Source organism: Genypterus blacodes, unplaced genomic scaffold (assembly GCF_046128005.1).
Source record: "Genypterus blacodes isolate CSIRO-AG114 ecotype Tasmania unplaced genomic scaffold, CSIRO-AGI_Gbla_v1 ptg000055l_1, whole genome shotgun sequence".
NCBI lineage: Eukaryota > Metazoa > Chordata > Actinopteri > Ophidiiformes > Ophidiidae > Genypterus > Genypterus blacodes.
Window position 1 is genome coordinate 2,959,357 of NW_027466867.1, and position 23,925 is coordinate 2,983,281.

General features: G+C 46.4%; 2 protein-coding genes across 3 annotated transcripts; one reads left to right on the forward strand and one right to left on the reverse strand.

The window, feature by feature from the left end:
- Positions 1 to 210: 210 nt before the first annotated feature.
- ace (angiotensin I converting enzyme (peptidyl-dipeptidase A) 1) lies at positions 211 to 11,953 on the reverse strand. Its single transcript, XM_076151908.1, has 24 exons — positions 11,583 to 11,953; positions 9,359 to 9,529; positions 9,179 to 9,266; positions 8,549 to 8,692; positions 7,936 to 8,127; positions 7,656 to 7,753; positions 7,377 to 7,546; positions 7,046 to 7,269; positions 6,813 to 6,957; positions 6,413 to 6,511; positions 5,478 to 5,600; positions 5,162 to 5,367; positions 4,886 to 5,022; positions 4,476 to 4,634; positions 4,240 to 4,327; positions 3,997 to 4,140; positions 3,719 to 3,910; positions 3,509 to 3,606; positions 3,039 to 3,211; positions 2,051 to 2,274; positions 1,819 to 1,963; positions 1,610 to 1,708; positions 1,260 to 1,382; positions 211 to 1,114 (listed from the first exon to the last, which is right to left on the reverse strand). Exons 1-24 carry the CDS (start codon positions 11,814 to 11,816, stop codon positions 721 to 723), a joined length of 3,870 nt encoding a protein of 1,289 aa, XP_076008023.1. The 5' UTR covers positions 11,817 to 11,953; the 3' UTR covers positions 211 to 720.
- A 4,809-nt stretch (positions 11,954 to 16,762) lies between these two features.
- abi3b (ABI family, member 3b) lies at positions 16,763 to 20,683 on the forward strand. Of its 2 annotated transcripts, XM_076152311.1 has the most exons (6): positions 16,763 to 17,197; positions 17,747 to 17,914; positions 17,997 to 18,176; positions 18,280 to 18,350; positions 18,928 to 19,217; positions 19,320 to 20,683. In XM_076152311.1, the coding sequence occupies exons 1-6, from the start codon at positions 17,054 to 17,056 to the stop codon at positions 19,517 to 19,519; spliced, it is 1,053 nt and encodes a 350-aa protein (XP_076008426.1). In that variant the 5' UTR covers positions 16,763 to 17,053; the 3' UTR covers positions 19,520 to 20,683. The 2 variants fall into 2 exon arrangements, with proteins under 2 accessions (XP_076008426.1, XP_076008425.1); XM_076152310.1 differs by having other exon boundaries at positions 18,928 to 20,683.
- Positions 20,684 to 23,925: the final 3,242 nt, after the last annotated feature.

Consider the following 23,925-nt stretch of genomic DNA (forward strand, 5'->3'; position numbering starts at 1 on the left):
TGTTTCGCTGTCCTTACCGTTGTGTTTTTGTACAAGTCACTAAGCTGACACTTGGATTGTTTCCAAGCCATTGTGGCCCCCATTGAGGTCGACCTCCAGCACTGCAAATAGACTGGACCAAGAGAAGACATTAAGTCATTCAATGGCCTCTGTTGGGACGGAGTGTTACGTTATCACTCCAGTCTGTGTCACCTGAGCAACCCACAGTTATTCTTCTTCTGTGGCTGTGACAGAGGCGGCATTGACTGGGTGAGGGAAGAGGGAAGGGCTAAAAGCAACGCACGCAACTCTTTATCTGCGGTGTTGTTGTTTTTTTACTGTGCAGTTTCCATGTAATTAAACAGTTTGTAAGAACCTTGAATAGTTACATTGTAATTCTGTGTTTCTACAACGTCTCGCTTTAATACTTATCAAAAGAAATATTGCATATTCAAAAAAAATGCTTAAACAATTAATGACTTTACAAACATTCATTTCCTCCTGAAACATTCAAATATTACAAATAAATTACAAAACTGTAGTGTGCTTCTTGCATAGGCAAAATAATTGGACTCCAAGTGTTATATACACAAGACAAATATACACGACTAGGAAGGGAGGCAGACAAAAGCAAATTTGATCGGACGAACTGTACAGTACACACACACACGTGGATGTTCACATTGAGGTTGGTACTGTGCTAGCTACAGCAGGTTAGACGCCTCGGCCCCTGGCTGCTGACTAGTCCTTCAGCTTGAGTTCCATCGCAGATAGAGACCTTTCTGGTTTTTTTGACTTCCTGTACTTGTAGGCGAGCAAGATGGTGGCCACCAGCAGGACGACGCCGAGGACCAGCAGGATCCACTGGCCGACGCTGGCTGCAGAACTGTCCACGCTCAGACCCAGGAAGTCCACGTTTGGAGTCTGGGTCACAGGTGGTTTGGACGGAGCTGAAGGTTTCCAGTCGTACTCTGGCCACCCACGGACATCCATGTTCTTGTTGTTCTCTGCTTCCAGCCATTGAATAAGGGGTTGGAAGTACTGCATGAGCGGCTTGGCGCTCATTTTGGGCTGGCCGGTGAACATGGTCATCGCCTCGGGCCACGGCTTACTGAAGCCCAGCTTCATCACGTCACTGCAAACACAGGAACACGTCAGAGAGGTCAGAGGTGATCGTGGTGAGAAGCGACAGTCAGCTCAATGTGTTTTATGGTCCGGTAGACAAAATTTAGTCCATGTTTTTGTGTGTGTGTGGGGTACATGTGGGTGTGTGTACTTACCCCAGTAGTTTCCCAGCATCCTTGGACTTGTAGATATCGCAGGTATGCAGGTCACCCTCATGCTTGGCAGCGGCACACAGAGCTTCCTGGAACTGGAACTGGATAATGAAGCTAACAAAGTACCTGAGAGAAGACGACACTTGTGACCTTTGGGACGAGCCAGACACACAAAGCACCCGCACCCACGCCCTCAATTGTTCAGAGCAGCGATTAAATTTTATATAAGCCATGTGATTACATGTTGCCCACGTGTTGGTCTTATCTATCTTCCGCAGCTGATTTAAGTCTGTTGAAGCAGATATCGTCAATGCTTGATTATCAGTCTGCTCGGCCCAATCTGGTGGATTTACCTCACATACGGCACGTTAGCAGGGATATGGAACTTTGCGCCCGGGTCGAAGTCGTCCTCGGTACGCAACACGGGCGGACAAAGACCCTGGTACTTTGTTCTGCAACAGTAAAGGAAAGAACACGGCCTTATCAGTACTCAAGTTTGGTTAGGCAATCATTCCCCTTTTGTTTGTGTTTTTACAGGAGCTGAACTGCGTCTCGTCTTCACCTGAGGTTCCACCACTCCTTGTTGTACTCTGATGGTTGGATGCGTCCGTCGAATACCTTCCATCTCCACTGATCCATCAGGTAGCCGAACGGGAGGAAGGCGATTTTGTCCAGTGCCATGCTCATCAGGAAGTTGATGTCGCTCTCTAGAAGAAGAACAAGATTAACCCGGCGCTCTAACCCGACGCTCTAACATCACATAACAACGCCGTCCACCGCACACGTTCGCTCACCCTTGTTGCTTTCTACTTTGTCGAGTAGGCCGATGCTCTGCAAATGTTTGGGGGTGGACACGGACAGCGCGAGTACGTCGCCGATGGCCTCGTGGAAGCCGGGGTTGGCGCCGTCGCGGAAGGACACGGGCAGGTCTTTGTACTGCAGGAAGTACTGGACGTGGCCCATCTCGTGGTGCACAGTGATCAGGTCGTCCATTGTCACCACAGTGCACTGCTTGATCCTGGGGACAACAGGGGTCGCAGGGTTTCATACACTGGACAGCGCACAGACGCAAAACCTTGAAGCGACAAGAGTGACGGGACGAAGGTCTATGTTGGAATATAACAAATAATGTCAACACACATATAAGTAAATGCAGTAACTGAAGTTAATATAGTACAAGTAACCAAATGGCTGGCTCCGGGAAAGTCTGGAGATGGAGTAATACATACGAACATTTACAGCGTCTCTCTCCAGGAGGGCTAGATAACACATATCTGCCAATAGGTGAAGAGGTCACTGTATTACTTTATCAAAGCTACAAACATCTGTGGTCAGGAAGAGGGAAGAGAGGGGGTTTGCATGGACGGGCAGTCAGGGGGAGCTTCTTCAGATCAAAGGGCTAATTACACTATACTGTTGTTCTTTAATTTACACAAAGAGAATTCTACTTTCCCCCACAGACATCTGTTCATCCCTCAGATTTGAATCTTAGCGCTGCCCCTCTTGAAGCTGGCTGACCAAAAGATAACAGTTAAACTACATTGTCATCAGTGAATTAGAATATTATGTAAATGCCCTGTATATGCGGGATAAATAGGGAAGCACGGAGATATTTGATTGTCCTTCTTTGATGCATGCGAGAGTTGGAACCAGCGCTGTCCAAGGTCTTATTCCAGTAAAGCTCTTCTGAAGATTCCAGTTCATCTTTGCCTCATCTTTTCCTCTTGATTCACCACAAACGAACACGCAGAAGAATATCAGAACGATTCTTCAATAGTCTACCTGAAGTCTTTGCGGTTGTAGAAGTCCCATGCTGAGGCGTGGCACACCACCTTGCGTCCGTCTGTGGGCTTCTCCAGCATGGACTTGTCCCAGAATTCCTGAGGCATTGGGATCAGGCCGAGAGAGGTGAAGAAGTTATCCGATTCCACGAACATTTTGGTGGCATTCCATTTCTGAGTGGAGAGAGTGAGATTAAAGATGTGGCTGTGCTGCGTATAAACAATTACGCTCCACAATGAGACATCCATCAAAAGCTGTGAGCCTAGTGGCGGAAAATATGCACAACTGTGTTAGCGAGCATGCAAGTTGTTGCACACACTCTTAGGCAACTGCCAGAAGATGAAGATTGTTTGGAAAAGCAGATGTCAACATAAACGAAAGTATTAAAAAGCGAGCGTGGCGAGTTCTTCTGCCGTGTTTATGCGTTTTGTGTTGATCATGGTGAACAGCTGGACCGCGTCTTCACTCACCTGGTTCACCATAGCCGGCGTGGCGTCGACTTGTGTGGCATGTGGGTACGGCATGACCAGATCCATGATGCCAGACCACGTCTGAGCCCACATGTTGCCTAGAAAGAGAGAAGGGACAGCGGTGAGGTCGCAGTAGAGGAAGGAGGGGTAAGACTTTGCTCAGCCAGGATCTGTGAGTTGGTCTGAGTCAACAGCTCTGCACCTACTCACCCAGGAGATGAGCAGGGATGGGGCCCTTCAGGTTGATGTGGTCGGCACCGTATTTCTTGTAGAGGGCTCGGCGAACGTAGGCGTGAACGTTGTGATAAAGTGGCTCCAGCTCCTTCCACAGCGTCTCCAGATCCTCCTCGAAAGTGGGAGTTTCGTACAGGGATCGCCAGAAAGCCCCATTATCAGAATGACCTACAGTCGGTACATCCATCAGTGAGGAGTGTTTGACAGAGGAAGTTAACATTCACTTCATCTACATTTACTTCATGCATTCCCACCATTGAGCGTAGCAGCTTTGTTGGCCAGCTCCACGTATCTCTTGTAGTCTTGGCGCAGCACTTTGCCAGCGACGTCTCTCCACCCTTTCCAGGCGAACAGCAGCTCGTCGTAATCTCTCGACTCCGCCATGATCTTCTGGAGATCTGAAATGTGCCGCGGATTATGACTACACCACATTACTACAGCGGTACACAGCCTGAGGGTTATTAGTAAGTAAGGACTGTCCGGGTGCATATTCCTACCTGGATCCAGTGGATGGCAGGTGCCGCCCTCCCTGCAGACCTCAGCCACGCTGTACTTGGTCTCCATATCGGACAGGAGGTTGTTATACTGAGAAGAAAACCACTTTGAGCTAAAGGACACAGCGCGTACTCGTACTCGTATACAGTTTGCTGTTGTCATGCAAAACATCAGCTACACTGTTTACTCGATCACTATTTGATTTAAAGCAGCAATGCAAAGTTGCCATTTTTCGCACCTCTTTCAGCTCGGCTGGGGACAGCGCTGCCCGCTCGATGTCGCTGAGTTTTTTCATGATGCGTGTGACTGAGCCGTCCTGGAAGTCGGTGGTGTCATACTGGCGGGCCTTCTTCCCGTATTCCAGCGTGTGTGCGGACATCTCAAGGCTCTTCTGAAGCTAGACAACGATAATACAGACCTTAAGAATAACAATGTGATGGATGGATGGATGGATGGATGGAAGATGGCGAGATGGACATACATACTGAACATTCATAGATTAGTGGACACACTGATTTCTGTTTATTTTATTGGTCAATCAATCATCATGAATCATCATTTTATTGATCAGAGGTCTTTCATGTTTGGGACGCATGCAGATGCTGGAACAATACGAGGTGATGTCATGGCTCAGTCTGACGAGCTCACCATATTCTGCTTATTGGTTTCGCTGATGTCGGTGTTGTAGGCCCAGGAAGCCTCTGTGTAGGCGTTCCAAACCCCCTCTGCCGTCTCGTTGTACTGATCCAGGAGCGCCTTTGCATCCATCTCATCTGTGTTCTTGTCTGCATGGACAAAGAGGGAGAGAAGTGTTAGTATGGCAGATAAGAGATTCCTGACTAAAGTGAAGCTAAGGAGTGACACTTCCTAACTGACAGTATGAGCTCTGTCTCCTTTTCCAGTGTCAACGTGAGTAAATCTCACCGATATCCTCCGGGTAGCCCTCAGGGATGGGCGGGGTCCACGTGAAGTCAGGCCATCCCAAGGTCTCATTTACATTTTGCTTCTTCAGCCATTGAATAATTGGGTCAAAGTATCGCATCAGTGCGCTTGCGTCCATTTTGGCGGTGCCAATAGCCTCTTTGAGGACCTCAGGCCAGGGTTTGGATGAGCCAGACTTCAGCACCTTTCTGTAGGAACAATCAAACTTCAGCTAAAGCGTTTTGCGGTTGCCCAAACATAACTTTTTTTAAAAGAACGTGCACTGGTACTGGAGGCCGGACAGGATGACGTAACGTACTCTAAAATGGCTCCGGCTTCCTTGGATTGGTAGATGTCACACGTGTGCAGGGGGCCGGTGTGTTTGGCTGCCACACACAGTTTTTCATGGAACTGGAACTGCAGAATGAAGCTGACAAAATACCTGCAGAGGAAACAAAGAGCTCAGTGTCACTTCAGTGTCTTACCTTTTATCATGAAGACAAGATGACGTGTAGAAGCACTGAAGAAGTCTTTAGGTTTCCTTTACATCATATTGATTAATCAGCCCTGGGCAGGCTGCTCTATGTCTTTAAGCTCTGGTGGCAGATGTTGATGATGTGAGTATATACTGTATATTTCTACTTTCAGGCATTTTAGGGATAATTTGGGCCATTTTTCGTACATTATAGCTCATAATTGTAGAGATCCTGAATGAAAAAATACAATTTGGCAAATATTCAGCAGGTGAAAAATGGAAGACTTCATATAAACAGTTTAGATGGCAAAGTATGCAGTCATTGTGTGATTCAGCGACTAAAACACAAAAGAAGTGTTGAATGCTCTGTGTCGTTCTTAACACAACATCTGGGCTGGGAGGCTTTTGTTCCAGATCCCCCTGCTTCTGGATCAAGCTTCCTGCTTTTGTGGGCTTATTGTACCGTTTAAAAACATACTCACCAGACCGCTACACACAGATTACAGCCTGCTTTAGCCCCACCAGCCATCATTACCCTGCTGCCCTCATATGCCCTCGTATGTTTGCAGCCTTGTATAGTCAAATGCATGCCACACAAACATGAATACACACACACAGGTTTGTGAGTGGAGAGGGTGCCGTGTTATGACAACCACCATGACGTGACGGAGTTGTATATGGAAGGAGAAGAGATGCGTTGGAGGTTTTGTTCCTGCACATAAACGTAGTCAGTGAAGGATGCGTGGTGTAGCAGAGGCGTGGCTGCAGTAGGATCCTACCTGATGTACGGCGTGTTTCCAGGAATGTGGAATTTTGCCCCTGGATCAAAGTGCTCCTCTGTGCGCCTGGTGGGTGGGCAGATTCCTTGGTATTTGGTCCTTTAACAACAGCATAACAGAAGGGAAAGGTGGATTGAGAACATGGATCAGCGTGAGTTATGAAACGTCTCAACTCCTGGAACACATTTCTTTTTTTGATCTAGGGAGTGTCCACCCCACCCAGCATGTTTTTCTAAGCGCACCTTCCCTCCCACAGACACACACTCACATATGCAGACGTGGGAACCAACAGTCAAAGCTAAATAAACAATAAAGCCACAGTCTCTAGGACAGATTACCAAACAGGTCGGCTCACACACTTTACCACGTCCCCTCGTTAAGTCTTCATGTTGATACACACCTGAGGTACCACCAGTCCGAGTTGTAGCGGTCTGGAGTCGTGTGTCCGTTGAACACGCCCCATCGCCACTGATCGATGAGGTAGCCGAAAGGAAGGAAGGCGATCTTGGACAGAGCCATCTTCAGGAGGTAGTTGATGTCAGTTTCTGCAGGGACGCAGAACACAGTGTTAAGTCTTAGTAGCTTTATAACTTTATTGATATTGTCTTGGTTCTATCTTTGTGGTCTCATTACCCTCGTCAGATAATGCATTTTCCAGGAGGCCGATCTTGTTCAGATGTTTGGGTGTAGAAACGGAGAGAGACATGACATCGCCGATAGCCTCGTGAAAACCTGGGTTGGCTCCGCGACGGAACCCTACAGGCTGGTCCTTGTACTGCAGGTAGTATTCCACGTGTCCCATCTCGTGGTGCACGGTGTTGAGCTGCTCCATCGTCACTGTGGTGCACTGCTTGATCCTAAACAGACAACAGGAGAGGTTGCAGTATGTAACAGTTTGTTGTTTCTTCATTACGTCCTGATCGCTGTTATAATTATAAGTAAATGACACTTTGGGTGATTGTACCTGAAGTCTTTGCGGTTGTAAAAGTCCCAGGCGGACGCATGACACACAACCTCGCGATCTTTGGGCTTCTCCAACATGGACTCTGCCCAGAACTCCTCCGGCATCTCAATCAAACCCAGAGAGGTGAAGAACTCCTCTGCCACACGGAACATGTGCGTGGCGTTGTAGCCCTGACCAAAGGAAACACATTGCCCTTAGAGGATTGCAACCTCATTTTACTAAACAATCTACCGTCTGTAACGTCCCTCGGTTCACCCCGTCACCTCTCCCCTCACTCACTTGTTTGATCATTTCATTAGTTACATCAATGTTGGGTTTGTGAGGAAATGGGATCATCGTACTGTAGATGTTGTTCCAGGTCTGAGCCCACATGTTTCCTGAGGGAGAGGAAGAAAACACACTTCAGCACCAACGCAAACTTGCAATGGGATACTTCACGCACAAGCGAGGTGAGGAAATGCCTCCAGGCAGCATGTAAGCAGATAAGCGCTCTCGGAATTCATGACTGCACGTTGTTATTTTAATGTACACATCACGTAAAGAGGTAGACTTGCTGTACCGAGCAGGTGGGCGGGGATCGGTCCTTTGAGGTTGATGTATTTGGAGCCGTACTGGTTGAAGAGCTGGCGGCGCACAAAGGCGTGTAGGTGCTGGTAGAGCGGCTCGATGGTCTTGTAGAGCTTCTCCAAGTCGTCCTGGAAGGTCGGCGACTCGTACCCGGAGCGCCACTCGTCTCCGGCGTCCTTAAATCCTAGATGATGAGGCACAATCATCATTGCCTTGCTCTCTCCTCTTTGATGCTGCAGTGACTAGAATGTACTTGCTAACACATGTAGCAGACACAACGTCTTGAGTAATCAGGGATTTTAGTGATTTTGTCATCTTGTCCGCTTGAGCTCAGTTTCTGTTTCCACCAACTCCTGAGAAAATCGTCTCTAGCTCGCTGGACTTGTTTAGTCACGTAGATGTTTTTGCAGCTTTGTCAGTTCTGAGACGTGACTTTGATGAGTCTTAAAACACGACTGCTGTGAGAAACACTCTGACCCAGAACCTTTATAGCCTATTTGCTACCATGGAAACCAAAAACTACTGTTAACATTGGACAAACGCCAAACAATTTCAGTTAATGCAGGTTGAAGGATGTCGTGTTACAGTGGAGAGCGAGTTCTCACCGTCAGCTTGAGCGGCTTTATTGCTGAGCTCCACGTATTTGATGTAGGGCTTCTTCAGAGGCACGCCGGACGCGTTGTGCCAGGCCTCCCAGGCGTACAGCAGCCGCTTGTAGCTCCTGGAGTTGGCCATGATATTGGTCAGTTCTGGAACAGGGAAAAACACGGAGCCCAGATAAGACAAGAGCAGCTCGGGTTCCTAAAACAGTGGAGTCACATTGGGGCCAAGAGATGAAGTTTGAGTGATGAGCATCACTTAACAACAACATAGCCTAGGAAATGAAGGTGAGGAAATGGAGAAAGTCGCCCTCTACACGAGACGGTCAGGGTGGTGGAAAGTCAGCTTGGTGGTTGGATGTGTTTGTTGTTGTACGGAGCGGCGTGTTTGTGCTGAGGGGTGCGATGATACTTGGACTAACCCCGGTCCGCCCTCGATCATTTTGGCCATCCTGTTACTTTTCTGAGAAGTGATAGATTCTTAAGCGCTTACACTTGTCTTCCTGTCTCAAAACCCCCCTCCCCCCTCCCCCTACCACCACCACATTGTTGGGTTTGAGCTTCTTTTTAGACTCTGCATCATGTACTTCAAACGTTTACACCATCGCTTGGCTGTTTGCTTGTGTGTCCACTCACCGGGCTCCAGGCTCCAGGTCACGTTTGGCTGCGGGTGCACCTTGGCAGTGGAGTAAATGCTGTCCATGGTGCTGAGGATCCCGTTGTACTGCAGGCCAGAGAAGAGATCAGAGGTCGTTATTAAATATCAAATTATCGCCAAAAGCATTTATTCATTTGGATTCTTTTCATGAAACAAACCTCCTCTCTTTCGGCCTGTGGCAGGTTGGCGGCTCCCAGCAGGCTGATCTTCTTCATCAGCTTCTTAACTGTGGTATCAGTTAGCTTGTCCAGGACGCTCTGAGGGAAAACCTCCTTTGCCTTCTTTCCCCAGGCCTCCGTGAAAGCTTGCTCATCCAGGGACGCATTAACCTGCAGACAAGAGGAGCAGGATGTGTGTGTCATGACAGGATCTGATCAGCTTTTGGCTCTTAATGGCGCCCTGAAGGTGCGGAGCTCCACGCCACTGATTTAGACCAGCGTGTCGTCTTTGTGACTTTCTGCTTACTCATCTATCTACAGATGGTTGCGGTCATGTTGTAATGGAGCAAACAGACAGACAGCGTTTTTCCTGTGATGTTTTCCTTGACGCTTCTCTTATCATTTTTTTTCCTCCGCCACAATCTGAAATAACATGACGGCGTGGACGGGAAAACCGGTGGCAGCGGGTTGAAGTATGAACTCCCGACCTTTGTGCTCTTCCTCTCAATCTTTGTCTTTTTAATCAGCTGTTTTTCTTCCCCCCACCCCACCCCCGGCCGGACTACAGCCCATCACCCGCCCAGGCAGATAATCGCTTTTGCACCCAAAGAAACGTGATAAAGATAAAGCTGAGATGACACTCTAGTGCATTCTCTTTCCTTCAAGGCCTTCCTATCACACAAGCTGTCATATACGCTTGTGTTAACTGTGAAGCAATGAATTCACAGCTGCAGCTTACAGGATAACTGCACCAGAATCATTACCCGTATGATAGTAAGAGCCTCTCTTGTTAAGTTAAGCATTTTACAGTCGCATTGTTTGTCCCTGTAGCACTTTTTTACCTGTGTGAGTCACGGGGCAACGCTGGTAATATTCAAATGGAGAGGAGCAACTTTGAAGGTATACAAGCCTCAGGTCTGACTGAGACACAAGGTTTCCACTGGGAGGTTCAAAGGACGAGTCAGCCACGGGTGCCCACTCTGATCTTTCTCCTCTTTCTCTTCAGTATAATTACAAGCCATCAAACTGCTCCTGGTGCCATTTGATCCTCCGCATGTCTAACCTGAGTCTCAGTTTGAATCCAAGTCACCCACGACCTCTTGAACATCGGCTTAAGTGTGCGTGTTAAAAATCTAACAGGACTAACGGCGGAGAAATGCCAAAGTTGGCAGAGGAAAAAGCTGCAATAGCCATTTTGATCCCCGTCTCCTCGCCTGCCAGATCCCGGGGGACTCGAAGCTCTGATTCACTTTGATCCCATCTTTGAACTGTCCAGAAAAATCATATTTCCCCCCTTTATAAATTATGTAGAGCAGAACACATTCTGACATTCTGTACTCTGACCCGGGTGACACTGGTGGGGGGCGGAGGGGGGGGCTACACCTGTTGTGATCAGGGTGTGAGGGGAGAAGGATCCGAAGCCTGTGCAGTGGAGTGAAATTCTGTTGTGACAGCTGTCTAAGCACAGAGGGAAAAGAAAGCCTGTGCAGACTTTGTGCAGAGTGTGTTTGTGGGTTTGACAGACTGCCTGTATAAGTATGCATGCATGCATATGACTACGCACGCTCACACCAATGTGTGTTTGTTTGGCTTTTCTCCTTCCCTGAGGCCAGCAGAGACTCTGCCATTAATTTTCCCTTCCATCCTGTTTAACTCTGTCTTCACTACACAGTCAATACTGAAGCTCCTTAGGTATTTGCTCTGAAATTGTGACACAGAAATCATCTGCCATAAACATTAATGTCTCACGGCTTACCTAGTTTCATTTTAATGGTTTTATCTTCATCGCCTGCAAATAGTTCCACACAGAATCATAAACACATCCAGAGTCCTGAATCCTGAATCCTGAATCCTGCACGCTGTAATGACTCTAATTTCCATCTACACAAAATACATTTTCCTGACTTTCATCCCTGAGTGAAAATGTCATAAAAAAATGCACTCAGCCCTTGAAGGCGCTCACGCCACAGGCATTTAGATCCGTTTCAGCGTTCCAATAACACACAAGCTGAGTTGGTCACATTGGGAGGAAGCTGAGCATGTAAATCTGGAGCGAGATGAATAGGGGCGATCTCCAAGTCTAACGGGGGCCCCGGCTCCACAGAAACTCTCCACCGTGCCTGAATTTGTGTTGGCGAGAACACGCTTCACGCCCAGCGCCTGGGAGATGTCTGTGTGTGTGTGTGTGTGTGTGTGTGTGTGTTCCCTCTCTTGTTCCTCTTACCTGGAGTGCAGAGTTGTTTTCAGTCAAGTTGGTGTTGTAGTTCCAGCTGGCAGTAACGCTGAGGAATAGCACCTCCTCGGCCGTGTTGTTGTATTCTTGGACAAACTGTAGTGCCCCCACGTCTGTGGGGGCATAGTCCCCTGGCAGCCAGTGGGCTGGCACGGCCTCACAGACCCCCAGGGCTGGCAGCAGCAGCACCGCTCGCCACAGAAACCTAACCATCTCAGTCCGCATGGCTCTCCCCCGCTAAGATACTGACTGTAATGTGGAAGAGTTGGAATTGCAGGCTATAAATACACTGGCTGCGATGAAGTGAGAGAGCACCTTCCCCCTGGAGCTGTTGTCTCATCCACTCCTTTACTCTTCCCACTCTGGACTGCTGGAGAAAAATGCACAAGACTCACCGCCAGCTCCTTTTAAGCAGGAGTGTAAGCCAGCCCACACTTCTCTGCAGCCTTCCCTCTCACCACTCCCCCCCCCCCCCCCCCCAGCTCCCTTCCTTAATCCAAGCTTTCCCCCCCCCTCCCGCCCTCCAGTTTCTAGTATCTATGATCAAATCCAAGTTTGTTATTAGTCAGATGTGGGAGATACGAGATGAGATTAGGGATGCAGGGCTGTCGGTGTCCCCGCCTGCCTCACAGAGCGGCGGCTCCTCAATATCCAGCACCGGAGTGAGTGTCTGGGAGGGACTCCACATACTTTGCTCTCAGTTTCCTCCTTCAGCTTATTAGGAACAGAGGGGAGGGGGTTCTAAAGAGAGGGGCGAGTGAAAGAGAGGGGACAGAGGAATGAAGGAGTGAGGGGAGAGAAGAGGCACACAGCCAGTACAAGATAAGAGAGGCTTGCCTTGAATGAGCCATTTTAAACCACGTTATGTTCAAATATCACACATTAAATGAACACACACTCTTCTCTTCGTCATCACAACTGTTCCTCTTTCATTATTATCTCAGGAAATGTTGATGCTCCTTTCCTAAAACAGGGTCTGTGTATGTATGTATAGTGACACAAGTTCACTGACAGTAATCCAAGCAAGAGCGGTAACAAATCCTGCCAGACGGGTTTAAGTTTAAATTGACACATGGACCGGTTCAGCTGTGGCGTTGATGTAGCGCCTGCTACCGGCCAAAGGGTGGCTCTGTTTGCCCTGAAAGATTGTCAATGAAGTGGTGATTCCACTTGTGGTCAAAGGGCCTTAAGGTTTTTACCAAATCAGATTCCATCAGTAGGAGGCGCTGCAGAGGCAAAGCATTAAATGCGTCAATGCCTATCAGGACGTAAGGAAGATTGCATTCAGAGCTTTGAAATGGTTACATAGTTTAACCAAACAAATCAGACTAAGTGGTCAACTCGGATGCGAGCCAGTTTGTTTTGTCAGAACACAAAATGAATTACTTCATCCAAGTTCCCAAGAGGAGTCCTGACCTGAACAATGTCGCAGTAACACAAAACAGTGGAGATATTTTTATTTAGCTATGCTGTGCAATATGATGTCATCGCCACATTGTAGAAGAACGTTGAACCTGAAGAACGCACACATCTCAAGGAGGTGACGGGTCCCCTTTACTGTTTTCCTTCTTATAGATTCTCATGTTCTCCCTCGTTTCTACAGGGTCCTGAGAATCCAGGAAAGCTCCATTCTCTGGGCGAAAAGAGTGAAAACCCAGCCAGTGTGGTAAGTTCTGTTTTAGCAAGATCACAGCACCAGATGAAGGAACGCTTCCTTTCCTCGTAAATGGGACATTTACAATTCAATTCAGTCTGTGGCCCCACTTCCTACATAGTAAATGTAAATATAAAAATCATAACCAAGCAGCTGTTTTAGTAATCAGCTATCCTGGTCGACAGGAAGACGACTGACTGAGGCCATAAACACCAGCGGATGTTAAAGTGAGTGATCTCACATTAAGATGAGGGACTTGTGGGTATAGACGTGTTTTCTTTGGGGTGAGACGTGAAATCTGATTTTTAGACATTTTAATTCTCTCCCTGTGTCCATCATGTTGCTTTGATGTGTAATGGAAAAATCCCATCTCTCCTTGCACATGAAGTATCTGACACTACTGTGCTTATCTGGTGTCTATATCATGTAATATCTGTATAAAACTGGGATCAAAGTCTTGTGTACTGTCGTATCTGACAGTGTGTCCATGATCGATCAAGGCTTTCTAATAATGCCCCGTAATAATTTCGATCCTTATCATTAAATAAAGGTCCTTGATTGAAACATCATCTAAAAAAGATGCCGGCTTTGTTTGTGTAGGAACACAAGCGGCTGTTAAGATAAGATCTCCCATCTGGTCCTGATAAGATTTTAATTGTGCTGGGATTGTACTTTAGAAGTAATTGACCTCGAGATAACTAACGTCAGCCCGTCACCATATCTTGATATCTCCAACACGTTCTTCTCAGGTGCTGATGTCGCTGCAAACGTGAGGTACATGTCCAACACGTGAGGCACCTGTGGTAACTCATTCACAGACAACAACCAAGGTGATCTGATAGATAACAACGTGACGCCGGGAAGTAAACTGGGGCAGGTGGCTGAAGATGCCTCGTCATGATGATGTCATGCCAGAAAAACAATCATCAATATAAAAGTGACAAAATATGATAAAGAAATGGTAACAACAAAGTACATAAACAGTTATTAGACGTTACGGTGTTGGTATACGTGGTGATTAGTGAGTATTATTACTGAGTACAATGACACAAACAGTAGTTGTGGTAGTGAATAACAAAGAGGCTGCTGGTGTGATGGAGGTTAACACACAGACAATCATTCACAGTATAATTGACTGGAAGTGAAATCAAACATGCAATCAATAAAAAGTGTTATCTACTAATGACTTACTATGTACCTGTCTGTTATTCAGCATGTACCAGGGAACTTTGATATGAAAGGCAGCAGCTTGTAAAGTGATAAAGAGCCAAAACAAGGTGACTGTTGGGTTTAGGTTCAAAATTATGAGGCCCAAAAGCCCATCAAACAGCTCGCAGCAGTGTTAACAGTGTGTGTAAGCCCATCAAACAGCTCGCAGCAGTGTTAACAGTGTGTGTGTGCGTGTGTGTGTGCGTGTTTGTGTGCGTGCGATCTCGTCTGTACAGAAATGTAGTTTTCCGACAGATTCCAGCACAATAATCGAATTTGGCTTTTCCTTTAATGGAATTCTGTGAAGTGTGGAGAAGGCTGTGATAGCCCAGAACATCCAATCTTGACAAAGAGGCATATGTCGCACACCATTGGACATGGCTGCTGGGCTCCAGTGTGTGTGTGTGTGTATGCGCGTGTGTGTGTCTGTGCCTGCGTGCATGTGTGTGTGTGTGTCTGCGTGTGTGTGTGTGTGTGTGTGTGTGTGTGTGTGTACTACAGGGTATATGGTAATGTGTAATCTCTGAGAGTTGAGATGTGCTGTTTCCTCTCCCGTGAACCAGACGAACTCTAGCTACATGCATTTCACATTACACACTCACAGCCAGGAGGCACCGTCATCCAACACGATGTATGCATGTGTCCTGCTTTGCAAATTCTTAAAAAATATGAAAGTGACAAAGCCAGACGTCATCGTTTCATGCCTCCATAAGATAGAAAATAACAAATTAATGGTCATTTTGTGAGCTGGATATTCCCACCTGTTTTATAACTCCATGTGAGTGAAAGAGAACAGTTTGTTCCACTTCCTGTTGATGATATTGTCTTACATTACTTTAATTGCGTCTGGCGTCACATTGTACACCCTGGTGTCGCCTGTCTCAATCTTAAAGCTGTTTACAGGGAGCTGGGCTGTCAAACCCACGAGACAGCAGTGCACTTTGCTTCTCTGAGTGAGGATTGTGATGATGAAGGTCGGAGTAGGTGAATGTATTTAATAAGTAGTAGATGACAGCACAAAGAGCCAAGATCAGCTGAAGATGTTTTATTTTGTTAAAATCATAGTACTTTCATGTTCACAGCAGAGTCAAAACCGTATTGAATTTGAAGTATTAATACTGAAATTTGTAAACTTACCTCAAAGTTTGTATCAAAGTTTTAAATTGTAACATTATGACATTATTGTACAGTATACAACATTAGGACATGTTATATACAGCGTTTCATAAGAGGGGAATGCGTTACTGACCTTTCTGATAACATTCAAGAAGATAAAATGTGCCTCAGAACAAAGCAGTCAGTATAAAGGTGGGATAATGATGAATTAGGCCATTGGCAGTTACAAAACCTTATACTGTATGTAAGTTAAAGGTTGGGGTATAAAATGAAATAATGGCCAGGGTCAGTGAGAGTATAGAGAAGGTGAGTGTGCTGTATCTCTCCCTTTCCCTCTCTCTCACTCTCCCCCACCCACCCACCCACCCACCCTCAGCTGCAGTGGGCATCTGCTGCTGCTTTCTGTCGGTCGGCTGGAACTCTTCACGTCTGTTGGAATCATACAAGTCTCTTTGCGAGTATACATTACAGACTGCATCATTTCAACTGGAACACAGAGCATGTGAATCCATCAATGCCATTCGCCTCTGCCAGAAATGGCTCGGAAAGTTTAGTTTGCTGCAGCACAAAAAACACACAGGCTGGAGGAACAAATCAGACTCAGTGGCAATAAGAGGTTAAGCTACTTCACCCACAGCTGTATCAGTTGTTTTCTAATATATCGGTAATCATTTAACTAATCCTACTTTATGATGCCAACTACTGACCAAGCAGAACTGATTCACTCTCTCTTATCAGAAGGACAAAGATCTTAATCGTTCAATATTAAGGAGTTAGTATGTTTCCTATCTGGATGGGCGTCGGTGTTGCGCGCTCTCTCTCTCTCTCTCTCTCTCTCTCTCTCTCTCTCTCTCTCACACACACACACACACACAGAGAGGGAGAGCTCTGATGTGGAATTCAGCTGTTTATACAGGATATCCTTCGTACTACAATGGGTTTTGACTCCACAGTATTCTGTAATTAGGCGATTGTGCAATTATGTAAGTGTTTAGGAATGAGGCTTTAACTGGCTTCTGTCGAGTTAAATGTTGACAGTGGGTTGTGCTGACTGCGGTGGCAGACCTGGCCATCATCGTCATCATCACCACCTGTGGATCATCAAACTAATGAGAGATGCACTTTACACGAGGCAACACTGCCCTCTAGCGGACATGATAAATATCGCAAGCGGGTCACTTCCAAGGTCCTGCGCAGTTAGTCGGTTGATTACTTTATATCACGGCAAACGCAGTGTTGATGTGAAACGGCGGCGTACAAAACAGCGTGTAAACTACGGCAGACATGATGAATGTGATTGTAACCAGTCTCGGTGGTCTCGCTGATCACCTGCGACGGTGGAAATGTGTCGCCTGCGGTGATTCCACGTCCGGCTCCTCCCTGCCTGAGGATTCCCTGGAAGTTCTCCCGACCGCTCCAGAGCAGTGTGAGGGACACGGTGAGAGGACGCCGTTAACGGACGCTGTGACACGCTTTGCTCACAATGGGAGAAACGGCGGAGCCCAAGAAGCTTTCTGAGGTCATTACTCAGATATTCGAAGAAGCTCCGGCCGCCAGGAAGGGGCTTGTTGACAACTGCAGCAACCTCTACCAAGTAGCCGATTACTGCGAGAGCAACTACCTGAAGGTGAGAGCTGATCGAATCATTCCGATCCAAGGGAGAACTTTTTATTGACTAAGTTTCATTTACCACTGGGCTGTAGTCGCGCACTTTTCAGGTTTTTCCTCAAATCTGAGATAAGTCTCTTATTTCCTTCATTTCCTGCTTTATTCTATTTCTATTCTGTCTTTCTTCCATCTGCACTTTCGCATTCCCTGGTGTCCTTCCTTCATTCCTTCCTTCCTACCATCTTGAACAGTGCAGATTTAAGCTTTTCACTTAAGTTGAACTTTTACTTTTGAAACTTCAATATATCGTGTTTATCTCAAATTACAAGATAAGATCAAAACAAACATGGCGTGACTCTGCAAGGTAAGCGCAACCTGCTATCAGTGTGCAATGCTTTATCTAATATACAACAGCTGTAAGGTGTGTGACTGTGTCCTGACTATTTGCATCCCAGTATTTTGATCCAAACCTGGTACTGGTGCCCTCGGGATTTCAACCTTCAACCATGTTTGATAACATATATATGGAACCTTTTATTGTGACATTGACCTTGTAAAAACCCTGTAGGGTGACGACCCGGCCAAGGCTACAGAGGAGACCAAAGCTTTGGCGGCCCAGGCTTTGGCCAGCGTGACTTACCAGATCAACAGTCTGGCCACGTCTGTCCTGAGGCTGCTGGACTCGGAGGCCACGCAGATCAAAGACATGGAGTCCTCCATCAACCTTCTGTCATTGGTGAGGAATCCCTCCGTCAGTTAAAGGAAGTTGTACCCTTCTTTCCTCCCCGTGAGGCTGATAGCGCTGTGCTCTGTCCCAGGCTGTAGCCTTTCACAAGGACAAGGTGGCGAGGCGAGAGATCGGCGCTTTCACGGCTCCAAAGATCAAGATGCGCACCAAGACGATGACCCTGCCCAAATCAGGCAAGGAGCCACTAAGGGGCTACACAAGAGTGCCGATATCATACTCCAGTCTGGACTACGTTGGACTCTCCTTTCAGGTACTTCTCCTCAATTCTCCCCATCACATTCAGCTAAGCACATTATGTTCTCCTTTATAATGTGTGTATGATGTGTTTGTCCTCATCCATGTTCTCCCTAAAGGCCTCAGACCAGAAGCCCAAAGAGACGGCAGAGACATCGGACAGCAAACAGGGCACCAGGGACATGAATGTGTACGTAAACATGCCCTACAAACACATTGTTCTATACATGGCGTATAGTTTTGGCAATGACTTGAACACATGGGCTGAGAGGTTCCTGGCAGTGGAGCTCAATGTTATCAGCAAACAAACACGGGAGGTAACGCGCACCAAAGGAAGCTCTCACTGTCGCTTACAATGGCCGTGTGTGTGCTGTAATTTGTTATCACATGGCTGCTGTTGTCGCGGCGGCCGGCAGGATCAGATTTGTGTTTGTGTGTTTGCTCTTCATCAGAGTGTTTTTGTTTTTCCATTTGGAACCCGCCTACTGACAGGAAGTTGGGCAATTCAAGCAATAGGATTGTTTTGAAGTGCTGCAACCTTTGTTTTCCTGCAACACACTTCAACTTGGCAGAAGTACAAATCCGGATTAACTGTGTAAATTCAGACTGATCATGGTCTGCAGAAGCCTGCATGAGTGAACTCATATTAACATTAAAATAACAGATAAAGCCACTTCAACAACTGGTGAAACAAAGTGCTAACTACTGACTCTCACTCTCACTTGCACACATTAAAGATTCTGAATATTTTCTCTCTTGTCCTTCAGCACCGCTCATGGCATCGCTGTGCCTCCTCCATCAATTCCCACCTTGGCGACCTCTATACAAACCAATGGCGGCCCTCCTCCCCCACCTCCCTCTTCCTCCATGGACACAGGCCTTCCCCCTCCGCCATCTTTGACCTCACCCACAAGTGTGCCTCCTCCTCCACCTCCTCCACCACCAATTTCAGGAAATTCCCCCCTTCCACCTCCACCTCCACCAGTGTCGGGCGGTTCCTCTTTTCCACCTCCACCATTGTCAGGAGGCCTCCCTCCTCCACCTCCACCACTGTCAGGTGGCATCCCTCCTCCTCCACCTCCACCAGTGTCAGGTGGCATCCCTCCTCCTCCTCCACCTCCACCACTGTCAGGAGGCCTCCCTCCTCCTCCACCACCAGTGTCAGGAGGCCTCTCTCCTCTTCCTCCGCCAGTGTCAGGAGGCCTCCCTCCTCCTCCTCCTCCACCAGTGTCAGGAGGCCTCTCTCCTCTTCCTCCTCCTCCGCCAGTGTCAGGAGGCCTCCCTCCTCCTCCACCTCCGCCAGTGTCAGGAGGCCTCCCTCCCCCTCCACCTCCTCCTCCTCCTCCCATGCATCAATGAATATCATGTTTGTGTTATTTTGTGGCATTATTTACATTTCCTGTTTGCATGTTGTGTTGCGTAAATGGTGATGTAATATTCTGTGTGTGCAGCATGAGAAATATTTGGACGAGTGTGGACTTGTTCATCAGTGTAGAATCCAAGTAAAAGAAGCTTGGAAAAGGTGTGACACTTTCTCTTTAGACTTGAGTCTGTGTTGTACCGCTGTAGTTGTCGTGCGATCGGCAACATTTAGGTGAAATATTTGAAGCAGGGAAAATCCTTCAAAGTGAAAGATTCTTGTGCACGGAGAGCTGCAGCAGCAAGTCTCAACACCTCCGCTGCATTCCAACAAAACAAGCTGAAACACAACTTCATCCTTATCTTTTTTTTGTGCAAAATTTCACCTCAAAACCCAAATGCATGGATGAGTCATGGTGCAGTGGGTTTGATCCCCGCCACAGCTTCTTTTCACAGTTTGGCTCACACGGTGTGAAAAGAACCGAACTATGAAAAGAACTGTAACTGGAGATCTTGATCCAAGTCCCACATTTCACAGAGCATTCCACTCTGTGCAATGTCACACAGACAATTATCCTGTTGAATCAAACAGCAAACAACAGTATGCCTTGAACTCACAACCCTGTGGTCACCAACCATCAGCTTTACTCTCTAAAGAGAGGAATGAACTTCTTCAATGTTTTCTTTTGTCTTCATGCTGGTTTGCCTACAGGTGGCGACTTTCCACTTGATGTGTGAATGCGCTCAATATAGAAACCCTTCATTAACAAGCTGTTCTGTAGCTCAATGAGTTAAGTTGCTGCCACATGACCACAAGGTTATGAATTCAAATCCTGGCCTTACTCACAGTTTCTTTTCAAAGTGCAGCTCCAAATCAAAGAGAAGACGCATCAAGTGAGAAGTTGCCACCTTGTGGGCAAACGAGCCTGAGGACCAACGAAAACCTTGCTGTTGTGTTCTTTGCTGTTTGACTCAACAGGATGATTGAGGCTTTGTCTTTATTGGATGTTTGAAGGTTGGGCCTTGAACTCACAACCTTTTGATCACCCAGCACCACCTTTACCCTCTGAGCTCATGTGGTTTGGTTTGGCGGCACAAAAGTAAAATCATGTAGTGTGCCGGCTGCCCCCAAAACTGTTAAGTTAGTAAAATCATGTGGTTTGCCGGCACACCACACAACAGCTGTGAATCCCCAGGCCCTGGGTTGTGAGACCTTGAACCAGCTGGTGGTGTGTGGGGGAGATGGGGTGGTGTAAGGATGGAGGTGCGGCATGTCCATCTTCACTGGTGGTGTGTTTGCATGCACACTCAAACACCATCAGCTGATTGATGATGCATGACTCACTCTTAAGCTGTGTCTCTATTTGATAAACATGTAAAATAAGAGACAGTAAGAATGACAAGGTTTGAATTCATATCATATATATATATATATTAAAGAATCAATACTTACAATATTCATTATTAATAATTAATTATTTCTTATCCACACATCATTCAACTGAATAGAGGGTCGATGATATAAGATGACGTCATTATAATGGAAAGGCAATACTTAATACAATGATCACTACATTAAATTACAGATCGTTTCAGTAAAACTCTCCCATGTTATCTGCTGCTCCTTCCTCACCACATGGCCAAGCAACTGGTGTGGATGAGGGTTGGTTGATAAATTCTGTGCCTAACACACACACACACGGACCTAAATTTGAACTATTCCCAGGGGTTTGGACCTCTTAGACTCGACTTGGAATCGAGTGATGAATTGACTTGAAATAACTTCACACAGTGCTTGTTAAATGCAAACACATCGTCCGGAAATCTGTTGTCGAAACAACACACACGCACACGTTACATACACTGCCAGCCAACATTAGCACCGCGCTTCTTGAATTGGGAGAGTTCATTAGAACTTTAAACACGCAAACAAACTTTAGAACTCTTTTTCTGACTCAAATGCAGTGACATCATGTAGTGCACATGGCGCTGTATTGTTGTGAGTACATGTATGTACTTATAAGCACAACACCGACCTGATAACAGGGAACTAACGAGATGTCGCTTTCTCTCGCTCGCTTGTTTCATCTGCAGATTAGTGATGGAAGTATCGATTCCGTGGTATCGATATATCGATACTGACATGAGTATCGATTGAGTATCGATGACACTCATAAAGTATCGATTCTAATTTATAAATGAAAAATGATGTGTCACTTCCACATCTTTTAGGGTTATGTTAATACATACAGGCTTCTGTGCTGCAACACCCGCAACATCCATTCATGTCACGTGGCCACTCCACGGAGAACGGAGAAAGTGCAACAGCAATGTCCTTGCACCAGTGAAAAAGAGGTGCGGTGTGTGGACCCACTTTACGCACTTTGCGCACACCCAGGCTCACGACACGACACAACAAGACTACTAGTTGTGATGTTTCAAGCACAAATCACATATTACTCTATTTTTACACTGTGTAACCTACTTTTTTATACATAAATATTTGAATCAACTTCAGTTTTGCTATTAAATACCAAATATTTGTTTTCAAATATTCTAACCGTCATAATCAGGACTGAAGTTGATCAAAATATATTAAAACTATTATTATTATGGTTTTTGAAGAGGACATCTTTGTCCCTTAATGGTAGCAATTAAACTATTTAGGTTAGATTGTGTAAAAATGAAGCAATGTAATTTGTTATGACTCAAGTTGTGAAAAATACACATTTAAGTTGTTAAATTGCCAGTATTTGTCATTTGTTTTATTGGGGTAAAAAAAATCACCCAAAGTAATCGTTATCGGTATCGGTATTGAAAACGATTGCCGAAAAAGTAATCGGTATCGTATCGGATCAAAAAATCTGGTATCGCCCATCACTACTGCAGATTACCCCTGTTCTCACACGGAGACACCGCCCCCTACTGGCGAAAGCAGGATTCGCCCGCAAACCAATATTCAAGGCAACTCAGTGCTCGTTTGTTGCTAGCTAGTGGTGTTGTGACCCAAGTCCGCTTCGTCTCCGCTCCTCTCTCAAACTCTGGTTGTGGTCGGAGAAACCGGCGCAGGTCACACAGCAGCTGACGGAGGCTCGTCAGTCACACGGGAGCCGCCTGGGCCGGAAGGTAAGTGACCGTAAAGAGGACGAGAGGTCATCGGCTCGCTCCATTTATCTGCGCTGCGTTTCACTCCCACCATTCGCTCTGAAGACGCACCAGCACGCAGACGGTGATCAGGAGCGAGCAGAGGGAGAGAGAGCCTCATCCACTCACACATGATCCAGGATCCACTCATGCTGTCCTAGTGGAGGTCCTGGACACCAAAGATCTCTGACGCTCATCACTACTATCATCACTTCAATACATTTGGTGTGGTTTTCCTCAACAGCAATGTAATCCTAATGCCATCTACATGCTGTGTTTGAAATTCTAGAGCTCTATCTTTTATAAATACCAAAATATTGGCTTTTTACAAAAACAAAGGATTTGGAAGAGGTGACAAGGGCCTAACAAAGTGCGTACGATGACCTGTAGGGTGGTGAAGGATAAAGAGGGAAATGTATTGACAGGAGACAGAAGTGTGATAGGAAGATGGAAAGAGTATTTTGAAGAGTTGATGAATGAGGAAAATGAGAGAGAACGAAGAGTAGAAGAGGTGACAGTTGTGGACCATAAAGTACCAAAGATTAGTAAAGGTGAAGTTAGGAGGGCATTGGAGAGGATGAAGAGTGGAAAGGCAGTTGGTCCTGATGATGTACCTGTGGAGGTATGGAAGTGTCTGGGAGAGGTGGCACTAGAGTTTTTGACTCCGTTGTTCAACACGATCTTCGAGAGCGAGAAGATACCTGAGGAATGGAGGAGAAGTGTGATGGTGCCAATCTTCAGGAACAAGGGAGACGTGCAGAGTTGTGGCAACTACAGGGGAATAAAGTTGATGTGCCATACAATGAAGCTGTGGGAAAGAGTAAGAGAAACTAGGCTACGGACAGAAGTGAGCGATATTGCTTCATGCCAAGAAAGAGTACCACAGATGCAGTATTCGCCTTGAGGATGTTGATGGAAAAGTACAGAGAAAGACAGAGGGAGCTTTATTGTGTCTGCAAGATGGGGGAAATTTTAACCTCCAACATATGGGCTTCTTAAAAGACAAACGATTTGGTCCATGGTTACACTGTTGTTCGGGAAAATTGGACCAAAAATATAATTTGCCCAATTAAAGGAAACACAACAAGGCTTCATAATTTAAAAATATGTCACCCACCTGTGTGTAGATTCGGCTGAGCCAATAAAAAAAAAAGAAATCAGGATTCAACGGTAGATGGGCAAACTTTGAAGTTGTATGTATCTGTATATGTCACACAGCGCTCTCTTGTGGTTAAAATTGAATACTGCATTCTCAGCAGCTC